The 24,852-nt window shown below is 48.4% G+C and overlaps 1 protein-coding gene across 4 annotated transcripts; it reads right to left on the bottom strand.

The window, feature by feature from the left end:
* Positions 1–1,725: 1,725 nt before the first annotated feature.
* On the bottom strand, positions 1,726–24,738 carry ILKAP (ILK associated serine/threonine phosphatase). 4 transcript variants are annotated; one of them, XM_072719020.1, is made up of 12 exons: positions 24,587–24,738; positions 17,152–17,217; positions 16,623–16,679; positions 13,092–13,211; positions 11,709–11,835; positions 9,468–9,574; positions 9,032–9,125; positions 8,660–8,747; positions 7,218–7,339; positions 4,118–4,237; positions 2,226–2,307; positions 1,726–2,020 (listed from the first exon to the last, which is right to left on the bottom strand). In XM_072719020.1, the coding sequence occupies exons 1-12, from the start codon at positions 24,639–24,641 to the stop codon at positions 1,877–1,879; spliced, it is 1,182 nt and encodes a 393-aa protein (XP_072575121.1). In that variant the 5' UTR covers positions 24,642–24,738; the 3' UTR covers positions 1,726–1,876. The 4 variants fall into 4 exon arrangements, with proteins under 4 accessions (XP_072575121.1, XP_072575122.1, XP_072575124.1 ...); XM_072719021.1 differs by having other exon boundaries at positions 17,129–17,217; positions 24,587–24,736; XM_072719023.1 differs by lacking the exon at positions 24,587–24,738 and adding an exon at positions 23,906–24,187 and having other exon boundaries at positions 17,129–17,217.
* Between the last annotated feature and the right edge of the window lie 114 nt (positions 24,739–24,852).

Below are 24,852 nucleotides of genomic sequence, written 5' to 3'. Positions count from 1 at the left end.
CAGGTGACCCAGCCAGGTCTGAGGGACCCCCAGCGCCCGCAGCTTCCCTCCCCACTGAGAACCCAGCCCTTCCAGCCAGGGGGCCCCGGGCGCCCTACACGTAGAACAGCCACGGGGTGCCCTTGGCAGGCCCGGTGCGATTCTCAGTAGGGCTGGTACCCACCCTACCAGGAAGCGCTGGCCTGTGTCCTGCCTCCCCTCGCACTCTGATAAGGGCTGGGGCCACACCCTTCTCTGGATTTTACTCTGCACCCAGCGGGCGCAGATACTTCAGAGAAGTTCTCTTTTACCCTTGAAAAAGCCACACATCTTTCCTTTTCTCAACCTAAGCGTGTTACAGCACAATCTGTTCCAGTATTTATCGTATAATATTGCCGGGTGGAATGTATTTATATATATAACTCGACGAGATGGCTCAAGTACTTTAGAATTCTTGTGCTATGTGACTATATAGAGTTATAAAACAAACAGCAGATCTTAAAATAACGGATCTTAATCATTTCGGCCAGGCCCACTGAGGACGGCAAGCAGTGAACTTGGGGAGGGAGGTGGAGGGTGGCCTTCAGCCCCAGGGGGGCCCCTGGACCGCCAGGGAAGCCTCTGCACTAAGCCGCTCTCAGCTCTGGGAATTAGGGGTGCGTGAGGCACACCGGCATCTGGCTTGCTGGGGGGGGGGGGGGGGGGGGATGCTGACCGAATCAACCGTCCTGTGTCCCGGCTCTGGGATGCTGGGTCCTCTCTTCGTGGGAGCCACACCTTACGGCAGCATCAGGGATGGAGCCTGGCCCTCCACACTCTCTGGGGAAGGGTGTGCTCCAAAGGTTCCCGGGGCACTTGTGGCGGGGACACGGGCTCCACGGAGCTGAAGGGGCGATAAGGCGCGCGCTGGGTGGGGGCCAGGGAGCGTTACCAAACTGCCGCTTCCCAGGCAAGGTTTTAGAAACTTACATCATCCTGAGGCAGACACCGACCCGAGGCCCAAGAGCTGCCTTCCTAACATACGATTACAGTGATCACATGACCTGTTTTATACCAGGTCTTGAGAAATACTATTCTCATCAACAGGCTAGTTATGCATTTTTGAACATCTTTGCCAGAAAGGTCCTTCTTTCAAGTGTCCTGGCGAAGAGCGACACCAGCCCAGCACAGGGCCAACAGAACGCCCAATCCTAAACGGGGAGCTGGACTTCAGAGGCTGTTCCGAACGGCAGCCTGACTGCTCAGACCGGAGACTGTGTGCTTTGCATACAGGGCATCTGGGTGTGAGTCCCGGGACATCCAGCACTCCAGAGGCCTTGGGTCCCCTTGTTCTGGGAGGCCCTGCCGGAGACACGCTACTCTAGAGGACGGTACCTTTGTGCACCTGTCCATTCCCCCAGCTAAGCCTCGCTTTCTGCTGCGTGACACTGGTGGGCCTTCTTTCACACAGAGAACTGAGAAGAGCCAGAGGGCTCTGACAGCCTGTCTGGGCAGCTTCCTACCTCGGTCTCCTCCCTGCAAAATGCCACTTCCCCTGCCAGGGTCACTTCAAGGGTGAGACAGTACAGGTAAGGTGCTCATGAACTACAAAACCCTGCACACCAGGCGGCCTGTGGGTCACTGTTTCAGGCCAATCCAAGATGCCAACGATGGTTTAACACAGAAAGACCCACAGCACATTCAAAAACAAATGCAACCTCTGAAGGCTCAAGAATTGCTCAAATGTGATAAAATAATACACTAGAAAAAAAAAAAAAAAAGAAACCTTTATTTACAACCATGGGAGTCCCACAGGAGTACACGAAACACACAGAATGTGCACACACACGATGAACCTGTGAAGTCAATACCATGCCGCGCTCCCGGCCCTGCTGCGCCCTCGCTGCCCCGCCAGCCCTCATGGGGACCCTATCCGCACCACCATCACGGTGACGTTGTCCGCAGAGCCCCGCTGCACCGCCTTGTTGGCCAGCCTGTTGCAGGCAGCTTCGTAGCGGGCATCCACTGTGGGCTTCCCTTCCCGGCTCTGGATCTTTTCATCCTACCGGGCAGGAAGGGGCACCGGTCAGCGGGAGATCCCGGTCACCCTCTGAGATGCCATCTCCTTGAGGAGGGGCTGCTCCCCGGCTGCCATCAGGGCAGGCAGCACACGTGAGGTTCACACTGGCAAAGTGGCCCGGGGGACACCTTCGTTCCAGAACCCGAGCGCAGCTGCACAGCTGGCATGCGCTGGTTAGCTCTCTTACCTCCAGGCAGGACAGGATGAAGTTCACGGCTTCTTCTGGGGTGAAGACCTTGAAGAGGCCGTCACAGGCCAGCAGAATGAACCTACGACATAGACAAGAAATATAACTGGGCCGTGGCAGCAAACGTTATAAAATGGTTTGGTGACAGAGATAAAATAAATACTTGTCGAGATGCTCAAAGGCTAAGGAACTTTATTCTTTGAGAGAGAGAGCACAAGCTTGCTTGAGTGGGGGCAGGAGGGAAGGAGGGAGGGTCAGACTCCATGCTGAGTGCAGAGCCTGATGCGGAGCTCAATCCCACAACCCTGAGATCACAACCTGAGCTCAAATCAAGCTGGCTGGTGCCCCAGCCAAGATTTTTTTTTAAAAACCAATTTAACTCTTACAACAGAAATTGAAAACTACTTAAAAACATTTACAAGTATGGAGAAAAAAAAAACAAAAAAAAAACAACCAAGCACCTGGGTGCCCAACTCTTGATCTCAGCTCAGTCTTGAACTCAGGGTCCTGAGTTCAAGCCCCATGTTGGGCTCCATGTTGGGTGTGGAGTCTACTTCAAAAAAATTTTTTTTACAGCTGTGGTATTACCCATCAAAACTGAACTACCCTTCTGTTCATCAACATATGATGATGGATTATTAACCCAAGATGTTCTTAGACGAAATCAAGGAAAATCAGGAATAAAAACATGAGGTGTTGTGGCAAATCCACACTGCGTTTCCAACACCACGTGACCATGTAGACCTGGGGCCCTCACAACCCTCAGGAACACTCTGTGAGAGTCCAAGACCCCAGGGCAGACGCTGGCTACCTCCACAGGAGGATTAGCTCCCTTTCGAGCCTCTCCTCTGGGCTCCCAGGGAAGTCCTGGTGAACCACGGAGGACTGGAGGTGAGCTTCCCCACAGCGCTGAGGCATCATTTTTGCTCCAACACCCAGGTCTTGCTCTTCCTTCTCTGACGGGGTACTCTGTCCTCGCTGATCACATGGTGTGCCTGGAACCCAGCAGGCACAAGGCCGAGGGGGCCTCTCCTGCCCCCTCCAGTGTGGTGAGGACCCTGAGTGACCCAAGTGACCCATTACACTAACCCACGGCTACAACCCAGAGCAGGGGAATCTGCACAGCACGCACAACAGGGGCCTGGGGCATGGTTCAGAAAACCAGAGGGGCTGGTGGAAGCCTCCCAAGACCCCACGGTGAGCAGGTGAACAGCGTCTGCACAGAGGCAGGAGTGGAGACCGGGGAGGGGTGGAATGGGCAGGGCCATGCGGAGGCAGCACAGCAGAGAGCAGGACTGGCAGGGGCTCCTCATGAGCCTCCCCACCCCACCCACCCCAACCTTCCACAACTCCTCACTGAGGGCTGCCCTGGCTGTGGCCAGGCATGGTGCCATCTCTGCAGGCAGCTTACCGTGGCCACCTCTTTCTCCACTTAGCCCGGCTCTGCTTCAACGCCACCCCTGGTTCTCCACCAATCATGTGCTAAAAGTCAAACTCCTCAGCATGGAGCTCAGGACCTTCACAACCTGTCCCCAGAGCTGCCTGCTGTCACTCCTCCGTCACTCTCCAGGACTGGCATCCACCTGGCAGTGGGGCATACCGTCCTTCATGGCTTCCCTCTGCCAGAGGCCCAGGGATATGGCCCGAGCCTTCCAGAGCACCTCGTGCTCCCCTGACATATGGTGCTGGAATCACCCACTCACATGTGTGCTCACTCACCTGACTGGGGAGCCCCCTACAGCATAAACCAGTCTGGCCATCCCTGCACCACCAGGCCCAGGGAGTGCCCCTCACGGGGCCACCCCCACCCTATCCAGAGTCAGAATACAAACCAGAAGTCAAGAAGAGACCACGTGTTACGCACACCTGTGCCTGTGGTACGGTGATGTTACCTGTCATTGGGGGTCAGCTGGCAGCGTCTGATATCTGGCACAGAAGTGACCCCACAGCGCTTGTACTGCCCATCCCCGATGGAGCGGGACACCTCCAGCACACCCAAGACACGACCGTCCCTAAAATGATGGGAAAAACAAAGACTCCATCTGACAGATCATGGGTTCACAGTCCTTACAATTTGATCTCAAAAGCAGAGCGAAAGATGGAGCCTGTGACATCTGCGTTATTAGCCAGCACTGCCCTCTCTCGGCCTCAGAGACGGCTGCGTGTCTTATGCTCAATCTTCACTGCTCTAGATCATGAATATCTGCGCCGTCCTGGACACCTCAGCCCAGGGCACCCTGACAGAACAGCCCAGCCTCCGGCTGGCACGGGGCAGCACCCAGCCTGACCTGCTCATCTGCCCACAGCCAAGTTGGACTTGACAGGCCTGGGTTGGGACCTGGTTTTGTTTTTACCCGAAAGCTCCTTTCGGTGATTTGAGCATGTAGCCAGGACTACCAACAGCTGGAATAGAAGACAGTTTGTGTTCACACCTAATCAAACTTGGAAAACACCTGAAAGTGACTATTCCCAGATTCCAAAGCAGGTTTTCTTCACCTGGGCTATGGGGTAGGATTTACTTTAAACTGTATTAGCTGCAATATTCTGTATGTTGAACTTTTACCTCTTCTATGTTTAAATGAGACATCCACAGATGGGAGGCGACCTATAAAGAGGACTGCATGTCACCAGAGTTCTCTCAGCAGGAGGAGCCCCGATGCCACCAAGAACAATTCAGGTGGGCCTGCATGCTCTGCAACCTCAGGCAGCTGCAAGCTCCCAGGCCCTCAGACCGTCACGTCTAAGCCACAGAAGGCACACGAGGGACACAAGAGTGCTCAGCAAACCCCAAAGCTGTTCATGGGGGCTCTGTGGAGGTTTCCCAAGGGAACAGGAGCACTAGAAAGGCTAGATGGATGGATGGGTGTGGCAGGAAATGCCTCACTGGTCCCAGCGACTGCATGGGAGTCAGAATCCAGCCTGGCCGCCAGCTCTTCACTGTGGCCCGTCACCCTCCCGGTGGGCACAGCTGAGTCATCAGATGGACCTGCTGGCACCTGTGGACAGCCGAGCAATCTTCTCGAGTACAATCATTGGGGCGAACAGCAAGAGGGGTTCAGAGCACAGAGGAGCAGAGCTGAAGAGTGTGTGTATGTGTGTGTCTCGGCCTCGTGAGGGCCATTCAGGAAGCAGCACAAAGCACAAGCCAACAAAGTGCCTCTTCAGTGTTCAGACACCAAGCGCGGAGGTACTGGGTGTGGACCCCCACCCGAGTCATGAACCTGCCTTGTTTCAAGACTGAGTGGCGGGTCCCAAAGACCCACTAATGCCAGCAACTCTGTACAGAAAGCACAGGACAACTCCCGAGCTGAGGAAGGAAAGCTGCTTTCCTCTGTTTCCCGGCAGAGTCCCACACCCAGTGGGCCCCGCACCGCTGGAGGGACTGTGGAGAACAGGAGCCCACAGAACCATGGACCCAGGAGAAGCCACATGTAATTCGGAGCTCGATGGGCAAGCTGACCCACGCTGTGCCCGAGTGTTCCAGCCTGGCTTCCGGAGGAGAGGAAACACACGCTAGCAACTTTTCCTGAGAGACTGCAGGGAGATGGGACACCGGTGGCCCTGCACCACCACAAGCCTCCACCCCCGGCCGAGCCATGCAGGGCGCAAGGCCAGGTACATGGAAGCAGGCCGGAGGCTGGGTTCAGACAAAGACCCCGCAGAGCAGGTGGGGGAGCAGGGATCTAGGCGAGGCCAGGGAGAATCCAACCGCCAGTCATCCTCTCCTGGGGGGTTGCGTCTGCGGGCCCAGCTTCACTTCACGCAGGCTGCCTCACGCACCCACACAAACAGGACAAACTGTTAACTATTGAACCTAGGCTGTTGGTAGGGTAATGTTTCACTCTTTCAAATTTTTTGTTGAAAAATTTTCAGACGATTGTTTTAATAATCCAAGTGGGAGAGTGTGGAGGCAAAGACCAAGCAGGCTGGCCGCCCTGGCCTCTGGCGAGGGATGGACCAGAGCCCGGCCCTGGGGCTCAGAGCGCCGTGAGGGGCCCATCCAAAGCCAGGCGGTCAAAGCACGTCTCTGAGGCAACCCCCCTCCCCCCCCCGCTTGTGGTTAGTGTGGACTGGCAAACAGTAGCTGCCACACAGCCGACCCTACTGTCGGCCACAGGATGGTCAATGTCAAAATCTTTTCACAGAGCTCAGGCGAAAGCAGAATTGTAAAGCTATGAGAAACTTCTGAACAAACTCCAAGAGTCCTGCCTGCTTTCCAGGGAGCCGCCGGCACCACTGGCCAGAACCGCCTGGAGCAGCAACAATGGACCACGGGGGAGAAGCTGTTTCCAAGGACAAGCAAGTGCGGTCTCACGTGGCTACCTTACTGCTCACTCGTCCCAACAGAACATGACACCCGAATGGCCAAACTATAAAATGACCCAGAAGACACTGTGGCCATACTCCTAGTGCAATGTCCTTGAAGTGCAATTCTCCTACGGTACAGAAGACGTTAGCCTGGGTCAGCTACCTTAGAGGCCCGGCACGTCTAAACCAGGGCAGGCATGTGGCCGTCAGAGACGTCCGGAGGTGAGACGGGGCCGCACACAGAGCCGGCTAAGCAGGGCCCTCTGTGCCAGGAAGCCCAGAGACGGTCTGCACGCGCTACAAAGAGCTACTGTCTTCAGCACTTCAGATTTTCTCTCTGGAGAATTTGCCTAAAACTGTAGCTTATTCAGTTGTGACAAATGAATAGCATTTAAGAAGGTTCCTATGCACAGAGAAAATGTTGCAAATGGAGAACTTGGATTTGAGGCAGGCCGCCTCTTCTGCGAATGCAGGGAGCCATGTTTCTGGGACTCTCTTCTGCTGCCACTTGGACATAATGTGAAATCCTGCAACATCCATTCACCTGCTTCCCCAGGTTAGACCTCGAACCGTCCCATCTCACTGCAGACTGCGTAACATGGAAGACTCTACCCTCAGAGGTCCCACAGCCACTCTTACAGGGGCCGGCCCTCCTCCCCTGGGGTGCCCGCCAGTCCCCGTCACCTGACGTTTCCTCCAGCCTTCTGTATTCTCATTCGCTCTTCGTACTGTGTGGGATTATGCTCCTTGCTGAGGCTTAAGGCTGCATGCTTCTGACTCTCCTCATTAAAGCGGCACAGGATTGCCTGGGAACATGGAGATTACGACAGTCACGAAATTCAAAGTTACCAGGTAAAGACAAAGCTTTAACAATGGAATTTCAGATTTAGTCTCCTGTTGACAAACACCAGTTCGGAGGATCAAGAAATGTCACGGCAAGTGTCACAGGAGTCAAGGAGAGAAGCCCTGGCTGGTCTGCATCTCAAGTCTGGGGACAGCACCACTGGCTGAGCATAGCCAGCGGCTCCCCCACCGTGGGCTGCTGTCTCCTCACCTGGGACACAGAAGGCAGCCACCTGATGAGCATCAGAGCCCCTCCAAGTGGCACTATTCCATGAGTCTAGGGGAGGCAAAGATGGGGGCAGGCGGGTATGCTGACCAAGTGCACCTCTGTGCTCTCCCACCGCCACATCTGTCCTGTGGGCACTTCTGGGAAAACCTCAGTCTTACAGAGGAGGAAGTCGAGGCCCTGACACTAGTCACGGAGCAGAGCCAGGATACAATCATGGATCGGACTCCAGAGTTTTTCTTTCCCCCCTGGTATTCCTCATGTTATTTGTTAGTCTAAACACGTGCACCCAGGATCGTCCACCAGAAAATCACCAGAATAAAGACCCACTAGGCACAGGGACTACCTGTGATTTCACTGCTGACATTTATTTATAAGTCACTCTAATAAGATGTGGGTGGGGACAGCAGGTCTGCAGATGGCCCCTGAAAAGTGGGAAAGGTCACTTCGTCACTGTGACTGCTGACAAAGCCCGAGGCTCGCTCAACGTGGCAACAGAAATGAAGGTCAGGTCTGAAGGGGGGTGATGAGGGGAGCCAGGATGTAGGGTGTCACCCTCCAGCTTTACATCATTCTCCACAACTTGGCTGGAACACGGGGTCACCAGCGGCAAACAGACCTGAGTTTTCCTCTCTTGGCCAAGTGGCCTGGGCTCTGGACAAATGGCACATCACCTAGCACTTCTCCAGCTACTTTTGACTTTCTGAAATCACAATGATTTTCAGGGGCAAGGGTAAATCCTTTACATTTATTATTGTCTGAGGTCGGAAAGACGCAGCTGAAAAATATTTGAGATTTGCAGACCGATGGCCCACAGCACCGAGACAAAGTGTACACACACTTCACAGGGCCTAAGCGTGCCAGAGAACAAACTGCCTTAAGCGTGCGTGGCTGCTGGTCCCCCACCCAGATAGTGGACTCTGCAGAAGGGCCAGTAGTAGCCCCACACGCACACAGACTTCAACCCAGCCAGCACTCCCATCCTGCTGCGCCCGTGCTGGCCGAGGGGCCGCCCGGGGAGTGTGCCGCTCTCTCAGGGAGCTCCAGAGCCACGTACCCGACTATCTCCCAGGTTGGCGATATACAGAATGTTGTCTACGGCCAGAACACACGTGGCAGTGGAGCCATCTTTCCAGGCAGGCTTCCTGGAGAGAGACACATCAGAAGTATAGTCACCACCAACAGGCCACCAATGTCGAGACTCACTTCCAGAGCTGACTGCTCAGTGTCTTTTATGCTTCAACATGGAAGGTTTGATAACTTCAGACCGTTTCAGATCTAGTTAACAGTTACGAGAGCTTACTCAAGCTAGGTACTTTTCAGACAGTGAGCACTGTATTAAACTGCCAGAAGACCTAAGTTGTGTTTAAGGAAAACCACACATAGACACACAGACACCACTCACACGTCTTTATGGGGCCACACTTACTGGCTTGAAGCTTGTTTAAGGAACTCTTCATCAGTATGCTTAAAAGTGTCCAAAAGGCATCTCTTCACGGTTTTCTCTACACTGATTACATCTCCTATCACAGAAGGAACAAGACAACACATTCTTAAGAGGAAATTCTGCTCTTGCTGCCATTTTGTTTTTGTTCCATGACCAAGAACATCTTTACGTCCTCACTGGCGAGGCAGGGTCCACCTAGCAGCCTCCTCACACACAGACATTCCACGCAAGGTGCCACCACGAGGACAGAAGTCCTGTGCCAGCACCCTGCACGTCCACCACCTGCTCACGTCGGGACCCATTCCCCCCGGCCCCACCTTCAGAGACCACTGGGGACTCTCCCACATGGCTCGTCTCCCCAAGTTACACAGACGACAAACACCAAGACAAACACAAACCGATTCTGTTCTCATCACACCTTTAGGAAATTTCCTGATTAAGTTCTGATGCAGATTCTGTGCAGCAAATTTTGAGGCTCGGATTCCTCCATGTCCATCAAAAACAGCAAAATATGAAACCCGAGTACTGGAAGAATGAACCGATGGTTAGAGATTTTCACAAAGATTCCCCCTCTCCACTAAGGCCTTTAAATTTTTTTTAAAATATTTTATTTACTTATGAGAGTGAGTACACGCATGAACCCACACGCAGGGGGAGTGACAGAGGGAGAGGGAGAAGCAGGCTGCCCGATGACCAAGGAGCCAGATGTGGGACCTGATCCCAGGACTCTGAGATCATGACCTGAGCCAAAGGTAGACGCTTCACTGACTGAGCCACCCAGGTGCCCCAAGGCCTATAAATCTGATCTCAAACAATGAGCATTAATGAGACAAAGGATATCCTCTGGTAAGACACCACACTGTCACAAATGAAAAAAAGACACAGCATTAACAGAGACAAATGTTGAAATAACTTTCATGGTATTCTCATTTTTAAAAATTTATTTACTTGAGTAAACTCTACACCCAAAATGGGGCTTCAACTCACAATCTTGAGATCAAGAGTTACATGCTCCACCGACTGAGTCAGCCAGCAGACCCACATTTTTAACTTTTAATTTAAAAAAATCACAGGGATCCCTGGGTGGCACAGCGGTTTAGCGCTCACAAAAATTGGGGTGCCCGGCTGGCTCAGTCAGAAGAACACGCAACTCTTTGATCTCAGGGTTGTGGATTTGAATCCCATGTTGAATATAGAGATTACTTAAAAATAAAAATTAAAACATCTTAAAAATAAAACGAAGTTAAAGACTCACATTTTTTTTTTGCATAAATCAAGACCTATGAACTGAACTTTCAGTGAAGATGAGAGCTTTTTTCTATTTAAATCAGATTTAGTTTTAAATGCTAACAAATCGATAAACAATTACTGATCCAAGACAAAGAAAAACCTCTAGGAGAGCAGAGGGTAATTCCAGAATTGTTAGACTGATTCAACATTTAATTCTGGAGGTCCATTTTACCACTCATCCCTTTTCCCCTTCCAAACTCTGCCAGAAAATGTGCATGTATGAAATAAATGCTATTAATGATTTGAACTGTTCTGAGAAGAATAAAAATGCCTATGAGAAATGACATTTATCCCACAGTTGCTTTTTTAAACATGTTTCAAGTTCCTTTTCAACAGAGACATGTGCCATGAGAGAAAAACCTCACCTGGTTCCTAAGCCAGAACAGTTCTCTTACACGCATGGTACTTGCTGGGGGTGGTTTAGGGATCCCATTAGATCCACTCCCCTGGGGCTCTTTACCAGTCCCTTTCCTGGCTTCTAAAGTAACTCCGAAGCATACTCCAGGTGAGCAGTGGCAGCCTAACAACAGTCACCTCCACACATGACCAGGTATCCTGCAGGCTCCAGCACACTGTATGCTGATGACCAACTACTGTCAGTTAATGAACGTAACTTACTGATTGTGTGATTATGGAGACCTGCTGGGGTATACACTATGTAACTGTGTAGCACACACGTTACTGTACGTGAATATATAACGCATGCTAACCTACCTGGGTAGGACAGACCTTCATGTCCTACCTTCTGGTTGTCTTCCTCCATGCCTAACACAGCTTATTCAAAGGCTTCACTTGAGTTTGTACAGTTGCAGGAAATTTTTCACTGGTTTTCTTCTCCCTGACGCCATTTCTGCTTTTTGTTCTTTCGGGGCCCTATTATACCAGCAATCCTTGATTCCCACAAGCGGCTGTAATTAGCAGCTTCCCACTCTACCTACTGGCTCACAGAATAAGAATACTCCCTGCTGGAGGCTCTTCAGATACTGATGAAGAACACCACACCCCAAAGACCCACAAGGTGGAGAGTCCTCTCCCATTAACAGTTTTCTCAACTTCAGCAGGAATGACACCTGGGGCTGCACAGTTCTCTTCTGTGGGGCTGTTCTACACACTGTGGGACATTTAGCAGCATCCTGAGCACCCCCCCCCCAGGAGATGTCAGTGGCACACCCCTCCACCTGACACCCAAAAATGCCAAGGAGGGGAAGTCCTGTGCAAAATCAACCCCTTCTGAGAACTACTGACACCGAACCCAGCGGGTCCCAGTGAAATGACATGCTTTCTAATGAATACAAACTGAGTACGGTCCAAACCTCCAGTCACGACAGAGACTTATGCCAAGCAGGCTTGCTGGAGCATGGACACTCACATGAGGGACGATGGGGGCCTACATTCCTCCGTGATGTCGTTCAGGATGACGTGGGCGTCCTGCATCTCCTCCCGCTCACCCTTCCGCTCCGCCACATAGCCTTTCAAACCAAAGATCACTGAGGAGGCTAAGGAAAACAAAACAAAAAGCCAATACAAAACTGTGCTCTTCCCTCCAGAAGCCCTAGCCCCAGAGCAAATGAGAGGGAACTCTGGCTGTTTCACTCAGTCACGTCCTAATTGCGCACATAAATAAGCTGTACCCCTGGAGCCTGCTACATCCCTAGCTGCACGCCTCTGACTAAAATCAGACCACTGTTGGACAAGGACAGTCTCCAAAGCTCAACAATGAAGAGGAGGCAGCAGAGGGCAGCACACTAGTACAAACAACTCTGGCTAAGGCATTAAGTCAAAGTACCAGAGCAAGGAATGTGCTGTCATCCTGAACCGGGGCAAGGAATTCTGTACCAGCCTAGTTGAGGGAAATGCCAGGAAGTAGAGTTTATCTGAAATGCCCTGTTGGACATCTGAAAATATTGATTTCTGTGCCTGAGGCTGGTAAAGAATTTGAGCCAATGATAAGATAGGTACTTCTACTCCAAGGAAGAGAAGGATAAAGGAGCCCACTGGAGGCACAGCAGCCTATTTGTATTTAATGGCTAGGCTAAACTCATTTTCAGACACCCTAGGGCCATGTAAATACTAAAGTGGACACTTTTCACAGAGCCGTTGCTGGTAGGGCACAGTGCTTTTGATCCAATGGGCAGCGACAAGGTGAAGACCTGCCCTTACACTGAGCTAGTAATAGTAATAACCCTGTCGCACACCTGCCAGGCCAGTGTGCCTATGGCTTTTGTCTCAGATCTCTGGGGGCACAGGAGAAAGTGGCCTGGTACAGAGTGAACATCCACAGCCACCTCTCTTTCACTGATCTTCTCTACTGACAAGTTACAAAGCTGATGACAAATTTCGACTGCTCTTTCTAACCTCAGGCTCTCTCTTGGGAAGTTGCCTGCTAAGCTAACCACAGAATTCAAAGTGCTTGTCCACATGCTGTGAACAGAGAGGGAGCCTGGGAGAAAGCGGGTGCAAAATAACAGAACAGTTAGAGATGGTCAAGTCAAACAACCTCAGTGTTTTCACCCCTGAGGAACAAATGCAGGTTTCATGTCTGACCAAAGGTAGGGTCAAGGATGAACAGGGAAAGGAAAGAGAGGAAGCATGAGTAAACTTGGAAATCTGTTTGCAAAGAGAAAGCCCCACCAGCTTCTCAAACAGAGACACAAAAAGGAAGCGCCACAAATCAGAAAGCGGAGCTCAACTTTGCTCTGGGTTGTTTTAAAATATGAAGTCTAATACATTTGTTTTCAAACTGTCTGAAAACCTTTACAAACTTTCTTTTCCACAAGCTCTTCACTGCCATTCTTCTCTTCTTCAGAAGCTTTTCTCTTTGCTCCTTTCCCTTCACTCTTTACCGTCTGGGACATCGATGTGTCAAGAGGACCTAGACACAAAGAAAAGCCAGACAGAGCCACAGCTGTAGATGGGTAGAAACAGTCCCTGGCAGCCCAAACTCCACCCCAACCCAAGAGACAACAGAACGTGGTGCGCGAGCGCGGGCAGAGAGGCAGGCACAGTGGTCACTGCTCTGACTTTGAAGGGGGGGGGGGGGGGCGTGTGCTCAGGGCCCTCACGGGAGGAGGGGGCGTGGCACCACAGGGTAAGATCCAGGTCCTGCCCAGACCAACTGTGACGGGACTTGCAAGGGAGGGCTCTCTGTGGTAAAACACAGAGCCCATGTCATTGGGGCTGCAGCATGCATATGATGTCTCATATCCACAGGCTCTCATTTACAAACAGGGAAGTTTCCAAGATCTGCCAAGTGACACATCCTAAACAAGTCAAAAAATAGTACATCCCAAAAGGGGGTTAAAATGAGGTCAATGTCAGGCTTTGAGAACTCCTGGTATCATGAAAGGCAAAACACGACTGCTAAACCCATTCACGCTTGCAGAGGGATGAATGTGTACTGCAAACAACGCTAGGGGCACCTGCAGTGTGCACCCGTTTCGGAAGGAGAAAAGTCTCATTTTATCTCAGCTCTGCTGCTCAGAGAGGTGTGCCCTCAAGGCAAGCTACTCAACCTTCCAGCCTCAGTTTCTTCATCTGTGACACAGGGAGGGTACTGTCATCTCAGAAGGTGGCTTTAAAGCCGACGGGGACAGGTGTGTAAAGCATTTATCATGGTGCCTGGTTCATCATGTATCCAAAAAATGGCAGCCACCGTCATGATAAAGGGCTCTAAGTATCCTCTGCATTTCAGTACAAAAGCAGGCAACCGTTATTCAACTATTCTTTGCCAGACATTTCTGGGCACTGAGGAAAAAGGGAAGAAAATGTCCCTGCCCTCAAGAAAAGTCAATTACTTGCAAAAGGACAGGTGTCTGCAACAGTAGGACATAACACACATGTCCTGTCCCACATAATCAGGCACATTAACTGAGAAAAGTTCACGGATGTTCCCATACTTTCCCCCAGAGGCCTCTCTAGTGGCCTCCTGTCACTTACTGTTTGTTCCTGCTTTCCCAGTATGTATGTAAAACAATCTTCCTCTCTTTTAACTTGCAAAACAGAGACCTTTTTATAGCTTTGTTGTTGACTCCTGATTGAATTACAACGTAGTCAGAGAATATGGTCTGTATATGAAATCGATTCCTCATGGCACTTACTTTATGGCCTAGAATGTAGTCGATTTTTGCAAATAGTGACTATGTCTTCTCAAGAAATCCAATATATTGGATGCAAGGTTAGATTCTATAGCCAAAAAAATCAAGCTCATTAATAATGGTGCTGAAATCTTCTATGTTGTTACTAGTTGACTGTCTTTTGCCCTGTGAAGAACTAAGGCATAGCTACGGTACATTTACCGTCTTGTGTTAAATCTGTTAGGAGCCCTGTTTGCACACGTTAACTTTCACATTAACTTTCATTATAAGAATACTGTCCTGGGTGGCTCAGTTGGTGAAGCATCTTCTTGGGCTCAAGTCATGATCTGAGTCCTGGGATCGAGTCCCCATCAGGCTCCCTGCTCAGCAGGGAGTCTGTTTCTCCCTCTGCCCATCTCCTCAACTCATGCTCTCTCTCAAATAAACAAACAATCTTTAAATTAAAAAAAAAAAAAAAAAAAAAAGGATACTGCCTTTATTGGGAAGGCTTTAGGCTTAACTCTGTGAGAATGCTGTACTGCTTTAGTATGGATACACAGCCCTGAAAACCTGAGAATTCTTATGCAAGATGATTATAATAACTTTTTATAAATACAGGAACTTTTACTAATTTAATTTAGACAATCTAGACTAATCCTGATGATTTTTATGTAATTAAAAAAAAAAAATCTACTTGAAAGGTAGCATGTGGGGATCCCTGGGTGGCCCAGTGGCTGAGTGCTTGCCTTCGGCCTGGGGCATGATCCTGGAGTCCCGGGATTCCACATCAGGCTCCCTGCATGAAGCTGCTTCTCTCTCTGCCTCTCTGCGCCCCCACCCCCCACCGTGTCTCTCATGAATAAATAAATAAAATCTTAAAAAAAAGAAAAGAAAAGAAAAGAAAAGAAAAGAAAAGAAAAGAAAAGAAAAGAAAAGAAAAGAAAAGAAGAAAGAAAGAAAGAAAGAAAGAAAGAAAGAAAGAAAGAAAGAAAGAAAGAAAGAAAGAAAGAAAGAAAGAAAGAAAGAAAGAAAGAAAGAAAGAAAGAAAGAAAGAAAGAAAGAAAGAAAGAAAGAAAGAGGGATCCCTGGGTGGCGCAGCGGTTTGGCGCCTGCCTTTGGCCCAGGGCGCGATCCTGGAGACCCGGGATCGAATCCCACATCAGGCTCCCGGTGCATGGAGCCTGCTTCTCCCTCCGCCTGTGTCTCTGCCTCTCTCTCTCTCTCTCTATCATAAATAAATAAAAAATTAAAAAAAAATTTTAAAAATAAAAAAATTAAAAAAAAAAAAAAAAGAAAGAAAGACAGCACGTATTCCACTTAATGACATAAAGAAGGTTCTTACACCGGAAGAGAACTGCATATGAAAATAGCCTGCATTCCCCCTGTCTCCCCCTTACACTCCCATCCTGCACCTCCTGCCCTGCCCCTACCGGGGGAATTCCCTGTGAGAAGCTCCCAGTGTGTCCACATGGATGAACAGATCCATCACTGTGACAACAGACAGGAACCTCCTGTTTTCCCCTCTACCTACCTGGAACTTCCCTCTACCTAACTGGGATGTTATGGAAACAGGTGGAACCAATGTTTATAGGCTTCACAAAAACAAAATCCAATCAATAAAGAGAAGTATAAGGACTGACTAAAAATAATCAACTAAAGCCTTGACTTTCAAGAAAATTCCTGCACAGGGTCTGTGCCAGTCACTAAACCAGTGTCATTCAGATTTATTTTCTAAAGATCAGAATTAAAAAAAAAAAAAAAATCAGAATTTTTTTTAATGTACGTGTCATGAAAGACAATACCATCCTTATTTACAGATTCAGGGATATTAAATATATTTTAACTATTTCATATATTTAGATACTTCTGCTGAATATATTTAAGACTGTCAGGAACAGACAGTGGAAGAGGCAGACTCTGGTTTTTTTTTTTTTTAACATCAATAACAAAGTTCAAAATGACTAAATTCTTAATTTTTAAAGTTATTTGCGAGAGGTTGAGCCCCAAGTAAAAAATAATTACCAAAAACTGATGCAGGTATTCTTTTTGCTTCCACCTGATGGTATCTATGTATTTATTTTAATAAATCTCATGCTATACTGTCATACTAAACCCTATTAAAAATCTATTAATAAATACATTTTACATAAGAATAAAATTTTTATGCACTATTTCCATCAGCACCCTGAATTTTTTTCCCTACCACTTACCTGAATCGCCACTGCTGGCTGGTGGGAGATCATCAAAAAGCAAAGGTCCCCCTGACCCTGAAACACAGCAGAACATTTAGTGAGCCCACAAAACCTGGGTGAGGCTTAAGTTTCAGAATCCATCCCACCAGGACACCTATGCAGGTCATTGAAATAAACTCAAAAGTTCTCGTGTCAATCCAATGGCAACTCATACCTCGGTAAATAAGATCTTGAACCTATTTTATTTAAAGGTCCTCTCAATTCAAAGGAAACAAAAATCTGCCTGAAAGAGTTAAGTCTTATTTCAGCTAGTAAAATAAACACTCAAATGAACCAGAGAAAACTGCTCAACACTTTAACGCAGTTTCTCAGGGCTAGCGACTAGCAGATTTTTCTGCCTTACCTGATGCCATGGATTCAAAACTTAAGACAGTCCAACACCTAAAACATCTGTGTGTTGAAAATGGGGGAAAGGGAGAAAGATTCAGACAACTACAACCCCAGGATGACACGTTGACACACACCTGGGAGAGCCTGAAGACTGTACCTGAGTCAGTACTGCTGGCCGGAGGCAGGTCATCAAAAAGCAGAGGTCCTTTCTGAGCTTCTTTGCCTAGAACACAGAGCGCCTGCTTAAAAAGCATTTGGTCACCAGCCAGGGCAGGTGTTCAAAGGGGGAGGTCTTTTAAGATGTTTGCTATTAAATTCAAATTTTCTCCTCCTTCTTGGACAAAATTCTAAAAAAGTATTTTCTTGGCAGCTACTTAGTATGAACATTTGCTTCCAACAGTTAGAGTTAACATAAACGTAGTGAAAGACGACACAAAGGCATCTGAAGGGTCACTGGGTATTTTGAGAAAAACAAGTATTTTTCTCCATAATTTCCCTCCTGCAAGTAACAAACATCGAAAAATTTTTTCAAAAAAATGAATCCTGGGGGGGGAAAAATACTGATTCTAGAGCAAGAAAACAATTATTTGGTCCCTCAAGACAAAAAGTCAGAGACCGAGGTCTCTCTGCCTGACCAAAGATCTATGGTATTAAAAGTTGGATTTTAAGAGCATTCTGAACAAACCACCCACGAGGATCTCAAACAAATGAGCACAGAGAAGGTGAGAGGCTGATGGAAGCAAATCTGTGTGGATGTAGCATCCCCGGCACAGTGCCCACTTCAATTACTACCTATGGAGAAAATGAGGAATTTCAGATACTCCAAGATAAACTCAGGAGAAAGCCAGGGGAATTTTTAAATCTAAAAACCTGAAGACCAGGGCTCCTGGGTGGCTCAGTCGGTGAAGTGTCTGCCTTCGGCTCAAGTCATGATCTCAGGGTCTTGGGATGGAGCCCCACATCGTCCAGCTCCCTGCTCAGAGGGGAGCCTGCTTCTCCCTCTCCCTCTGCCCCACCCCCTGCTCATGCTCTCTCTCCCTCCCAAATAAGTAAAATCTTAAAAATAAATAAATAAAAACCTCAAGGTTTACACCCTCTTTTGGTGTGTATAAACATAAATATACATAGTACAAACATACACAAAAATATAAAGCAAAGTTTTATACTCAATTATCCCTTTCCACATAAAATCTAACCACCATTCCTTATTCTCCAAGCTTTCCCCAAAATTTCTATTTCAGCTATTAAATATATGAATTGGTACACAGGAACATGGGGGGAAACAAAGGGCTGAAGATGCAGGCATGCGCAGGCCCATCCTATGAAGTTTGCCCCACTTCTTGTTCCTTAGAGCTCAAGTATAGAAATGGACTCATTTAAAAACCAGTTCAACTGTATGCTCCAAAAGGCTCATCTACAGTAACCTTTTGCCTCTATGTAGAAATGAGCTGGGTATCAATTCTTCAGTTCTTTAAAAAAAAAAAAAAAGGCTTTATTTCAACATATTGAGAGAGCACATGCCCACAGTGGGAGGAACGGAGGGAGAGGTACAAGCAGACTCTGCGCTGAGCCCTACAAAGGGCGATCCCACAACCCTCAGACCATGACCGGAGGCGAAATCAAGAGTTGGGTGCTTAAGCAACTGAGCCATCCAGGTGCCCTCAATTCTACTCTTTTAAAAACAAAAAAGGAGGGATGCCTGGGTGGTTCAGTCAGTCAGGTGTCTGACTCTTAATCTCAGCTCAGGTCTTGATCTCAGGGTCATAAGTTCAAGTCTGTCGCTGGGCTCCATACTAGGCATGGAGCATACTTAAAAAAATAATAATTAAAAAAAAAAACACAAAAATCTAAATTAAAATTTAGAAACTCCAAGGAAAAACTTCTTCCAGAGTTTTTAAGTCAAGTCTCTTAAATACCTGATAAATTCCTGATTGAACAAAAAAGTAACTCTTCTGCTGTATACCCTAATTCAAATGGGAAATTTCTACTCCATGAAATTATACTGTCATCCCTCAGGATTTCCCAAACTAAATAACTACAAATACTTTCATTTTTCTCACAAGTGATATAAACACTCTACAGGAGGTATTCAAACAGCAGCATCACGAGGACACTGAATGGCATTTAGAATGACCACTTACTCTGTAATCCTCCTCCAAGAATCCCTAATATTCTAGCAGGGCACTTTCAAGAGGAACCCAAACCAAAGTAGGTGTAAACATCAAACGCCCATTCTCCTACAGACTCACAACTGTATGGGAGGGCCGCCTGGGTGGCTCAGTTGGTTAAGAGTCTGCCTGTCGCTCAGGTCATGATCCAGGCATCCTGAGATCTAGTCCTGCGTTGGGAGGGCTCCAACTCCAGACTCAGTTGGGAGTCTGCTTGTCCCTCCTGCTGCACACTCTCAAATGAATAAAGTCTTTTTTTTTCCTCGAATGAATAAATTCTTAAACAAACAACAACCGCATATGGGATGATGCAGAGCAAGCACCTCAGTGGGGCCAGAGAGCCAGGCATTTGGGAAGAGAGAACATCACAGGAAGAGAGAACATCACAGGGAGGAGTCCAACCTGAATAGCAATCAACCTTTCCACCACTTGGGCCAGGTCAGAGTTTAATTTTCGAATTAAACTATCCATCTAAATCGTCTTTCCACTGCCAATATCCAAGGGGGAAGTCCTCCTTCCCAGGTAATACATTTTCAGTTCTTTTTTTTTAATACATTTTCAGTTCTTGCAAGCATTCCTCACCCAGAGCTTCCAGCTTAGCACCAGCCTGGCTTCTGTCCTTTGGCTACAACTCTGAAATAGTGCCCCGATCTGAGCACCATCCCCAGACAGTGGCTCATCTCCTCATACTGAGTCGAATGAGCCTCCCCACTCCTTCTCACTCGCTCTGGAATACTCTGAGTGCTATTTCAATTAAACACTAGATCATCTCATTTTTTTGATCACATCTAAGAACAGCTCTTAAAAATAGGCCCTATTCCAGTGCTCTACACATTTCTAATGCACTGAATCCTTGAGTACTACTATTACTGTTCCCTTCTGAAGAGGTGACTGAGGCACTCAGGTGAAACTGAAGGAGAGCCAGTGAGGATTGGGCAGTCAAATCCAGGCATCCTGGTCTCCATCCATGCTCTTGCGAGGTGCCACACTGCTTCCACATACCATTTCACTCAACTGCTCCAACAATCCTACAAAGATAATCCCAAGGCTGTTGATCTCTGAAATACTTTTTGCATTATTGAAAAGATCACTTAGAATAGCTTATATTTGGATTCTTAAAAACAAAAACAAAAACTGTGGGGCACCTGGCTGGCTCCATCAGTAGAGCATATAACTCTTGATCTTGGGGTTGTGAGTTCTAGCCCTACACTGTGTGTAGTGATTACCTAAAAATGAAATCTTAAAATATAAATCTGTAGGTGATAGATGTTATAATGGAAACTTCTGATTAGCCAGAACCTTACATTGCATTTTGGATAAATAGCAATCCAAAGTATTTGGGTCTGCAAAAATTAGACACAGTGGGACTAGGACCCAAAACTCTGGAATAAGGCCCCTCAAATTCTAAATATAAGACCCAAATAAAGAATGAAACAAGACTGAAGACAATTTTTAATTACAATTAACCTCGTCTCAGTTTTGTTTTGACCTATCCATGTTCTGAAGCTAAGTCTACTGAAAGCTATACACCACGCTGAGAAAAATACTCTTGGGTTGATCATATTCATGTCAGCTGTACTAATACAGATACCATGTATTGGTAGGTACAATAAGTATTTTGCCTTAACTGTCCTTTATACCTGTATTTTTTTCAACTACAAAAGCAATACCTCTTTTCTAAACACTATAGAGGCCTTAGAAAAAGAGCCCACTTCCCCACTAAAGTAACAGGTGTTTCTTTCTTCTAAGCCGATGTACTTGTGCATGTGCAATTTAATTTTTAAAAGGCAGATGCGTACTACACAACACTCTCCATATAACCCTGTTCATGTAAGCCCTCAGGGCATGTTCCAGGCCAGTACGTCTGGGCCCAACAGCTCTGTGACTGTTCTGTGTGGGAGGCACTGCCGCTCATTGTCCAATTCCCTTAGGGATGGACACGTAGGCTGATGCCAGGTTCTCACATGACAATGATGCCACAGTAAACAACCTTAGACATATATCCTTAATCTGCTAGACTACTGGGTCAAAGGGTATGAGTGGTTTAAATGTGATAGATGCCAAAATGTGTTTCCAAAAAGGGTGGTAGTGTCCACTCCCAACACACTCGGTAAGAACGGCCGTTTCTCTCCATCCTCACCAGCATGCTGCCAATTTTTAATCTGATTGGTGAACACAGTGCATTAGTGATTTGCTATTCCTTTCCTCTGTGACTGAGGAAACTAAGCACTTGTCCTGGCTGCTGCTCATTTGCATTTCTTTTTCCATAAACTGTCAGGATACAGCCTTTGCCAATTTCAAATGGGTTAGGTGTCTTTTTATTAACGTGTATGAGCCTTTCCTTTATTAGGGATCATTCATAATGCGTACAAAATTATTTCTTTAAGGATTTTATTTATTTGAGAGAAAGAGAAGGGTAAGTAGACTCCCCACCGAGCAGGGAGCCCAATGGGGAGCTGTTTCAGGACCCTGGGATTATGACTTAAGTCGAGGCACCTGAGCCACCCAGGCACCCCTACAAAGTTATTTTGTCTGTTGCCTTTGTGGCATTTTGTCCTGCAGAAATTTTTATTTTCACATGAGTTAAATCCGTTTTAATTTCTCATGAGTTTTTTTTTTCCTTATCTCTGAAGTTTTACAGTTAGTGTTTTGTTTTTTTCTTCTAACATCTTAACCTTTATTTTATATTTAGATCTCCAGGGGGTTTTTTTTGGAAGGAAGTATTTTGAAGATGGCCTACCACGCAATATTTACTTATTCCTGACGGCTGACTACTGGTTTTAAAGTATAGTGGTGTATCAACCTAGTAAGTGAAAGAACCACCCTAAAACACTTGAAACCAACTTACTGCCAAAGCAACTTTAAACCAGGACACCTTAACTTGTTTGGGGATTACCAATTATTAGCAGTTGATCTTAAAGACATCAACGTAGCACTTTTAGTTAGGACTAGGCTATAGCAGAAAAGTTTCATTCCTGATAGGGGTGTACTTCCTCTTTTAAGTGACTCATTACACATAAAAACTTGATTCAGTCAACAATCAAATCTGTAAATGCTGGCGTGAAAACCACTCATTTAGCACAAAATCTGAAAACACTTATTAACGCGTTCCTTCTACATTTTTCTTCAGACCATAAAAATTAAGAGGTTTGGAGGCAAGAACATTAGATGGAACATTTAAAACAAAAATTAAAGAACAAAATACACTTGATGTGATCTGAACGCGTGAAAGTTCCTCTCTCTGGACACTCACAAAATCCAGTTAAGAGTGTATTTTTTTCCCTTTTAAATAGCTGTTAAAGTTAACAGCTCATATACTAACATCTAAGCACTAGCACCCACTAAGCACTGACCATGTGCAGCACCTGTGCTAAGCACCCAGCATGCAGTGCTCTCTCTAAAGCTTGCGTTAACAGTAGGAGGCGGCAATCCTATTTTACAGAATGGTCACAGAAGGTGGGAGTTAGTAGATTTGAAACCCGTTTGATTACATGTCCAAAAACACTCTTCTCTGGGGCTGTGAAAAGGAGTAGGTTTTTTATCGTTCCCTGCATCAGCTCAGAAATTTGTGGCACCTGCACGTCATGCGTGAGGGTCATGATGGTGCAGTTTTTGCCTCATCTTCCCATCCACTTTGTGAAATCAACCTTATTTTCCTTTCATTTTACTCCACTTTTATCAATCAATATCGATTTTCTGAAACAAAGAATGGCATTTAAATTAGCTCTTCAAAAATCACGTTTTTTTTTTCCACAAGATAGTGAAATCAGATGCTGTTCTTGTCCAAATGATTTTTTTTTTTTTTTTAACTCCTAACAGGTTAAATCACATCTTGTCGGTTTTTTACTAACTGCCTGTCAGGATAACCGTGGACCCCAACTCTATCACACTCACGTTAGTACTTATCCCGCTCAGCTTCCTGTCACTTGCAAATTCAGAAAGCATGCCTTCTTTGTTTTTAAAGCTACTTTTAAAAATACACTCAGCCAAGCAGGGCCTGTGACGGCATCATCGGTGCTCTTCCCACAAGCCGGGAGCGGTTGGTTCACTAATCCACTTTCCAGGGAATGGGGGGTTTGAACACCATGGAGCCCCTCTGCTGCCCTGGCATCTCAGGCAGGGTTGGCTGTGCCCTATGCTCCCCACTGCTTTTGGGGGCAAGCTGCCAACTACCAACTTGTAAGCCTCAGTTGTCGTCCGATTTTGTATCCTCTAAGGGTGCCTTTCTCCTGTGCAAATTAATTCCAGGTAAAAAAAGTCAGGGAGTTTTTTTTTTTTTTTTCTTCTTTTCTTTAAATGCTAGGTTTACAGGCACATCTGCAAACCCAAATTCTATCCCAAACATATTCAGAGAGAAGGTATACTCCATCAACAGGATAAAGGGAGAGGAAAAGAAAAGAAAAAAAAAAATATATATATATATATACAAAGCCGGAGTTTTTACCTACAACTAGAACAATCTAGAAAGTGGATGGCTCAAAGACAGTTATTCGGCTGTTCCTGTACCGTCACAGTGGAAAGTGGGGAAAGAGCAACGGTACCATTACTGGGAATAATGGCCCCATAAGGGCCCAGCACACCGGACAAGCGGAGTCCAAGCCCGGAGGAGCAAGGGTGGGACCAAATTGCAAATTCAAAGAAGCAGTTTAAGCTCACCCCCTCCTCCACGCCGGTGTGCGCGGGGAAGCCAGAGGACTGAGCATCCCCCACCCCAACCCCGCACCCCCCAGACGGTTCCCTTACCTAGAATCTCTGCAAATCACAAGTCTCCCAGCGTCAGAGGCCCAATTCCAGCACCGCCTCCTTCCCCACTCTTCCTGGGCGCACGACAAGCCTCACTCCTCCGGGCACCCCGCATTTCCTGCAGCCCCTAACTCTGGCCAGTTTCGATCATAATCGCTTGCTTTCAGATTTGGCTTTGCAGGCGAAGGCTCCGAGTACTGCCCGCCCCCCCCGGCCCCCCGCTTCCTGCAGGCGGGCGGGTCGGAATCCCCCGGGGACCTTGACCACGCAGCCTCGGAGCCCCGCCTGGAGGCCTTCCCCGGCCCGGTGGGAGGGGGCGCCCGCAGATCGGAACTCGTCCTTAAAGTTTCCCGGGCCGGGCTCGGGAAGGAGACCCCGGGGCGGCGCGTCCCCGCAGGTGCGCACGCGGCCGACGGCGGCACCGGGCCCGGGCTCGCGGAGGCCCAGGCGCGCAGGCCCGGCGGCGCGGGCAGGACGGCGGAGCGCCCCGCAGGCCCGGCGCCGGCCCCGCAGCCCGGCCCCGCAGCCCGGCCCCGCGCGCGCGGGCCCCGCACACAAAGGCCGCGGCGGCCGAGCCCCCCCGAGCGCCCCGCAGGCCGGGCAGGCCGCGCGGCCCCCGCTCCGCCGCCGCCCTGCCCCCCTCCCCTCCCCTCGCCGGCCGGCCGGGCGGACCCCGCTTACCGACAGCCGGGCGCGGCGAGCGCTCGGGCTCCGGCAGGTCCCCGAACAGGTCCATGGCCGAGGCTGGGCGGCGGCGGTCGCGGTCGCGGTCGCGCAGCCCGCGGGCGGCGGCAGCGGCGGCGGCAGTGGCGGCGGCGGCGGCGGCGGGGCGGTGGCGGCCCAGGCGCCGTCAATCACGCGGAGGCGGGCCCGGCCCTCCACCAATCGGCGCGCGGCGTGGCCCGGCCGCCCCAGAATCCTGCGCGCGGAGGGGCGGGGCGGAGCGG

This window comes from Vulpes vulpes, chromosome 9 (genome assembly GCF_048418805.1).
Source record: "Vulpes vulpes isolate BD-2025 chromosome 9, VulVul3, whole genome shotgun sequence".
In the NCBI taxonomy this organism is placed as follows: Eukaryota; Metazoa; Chordata; class Mammalia; order Carnivora; family Canidae; genus Vulpes; species Vulpes vulpes.
The sequence above is the reverse complement of the archived record's forward strand: the minus strand, read 5'-3'. Positions and strand labels throughout refer to the sequence as shown.

What these genes read in the sequence shown, in the direction of transcription:
- ILKAP (XM_072719020.1), bottom strand. Translation starts at nt 24,641, where the DNA reads ATGGACCTGTTCGGGGACCTGCCGGAGCCCGAGCGCTCGCCGCGCCCG. An exon ending in AATCAGGAAATTTCCTAAAG is followed by an intron (nt 9,126 to 9,467) that starts GTGTGATGAGAA and finishes CTTCTGTGATAG; the next exon opens with GAGATGTAATCAGTGTAGAG. An exon ending in CAGCTGACCCCCAATGACAG is followed by an intron (nt 2,308 to 4,117) that starts GTAACATCACCG and finishes TCTATGTCGTAG; the next exon opens with GTTCATTCTGCTGGCCTGTG.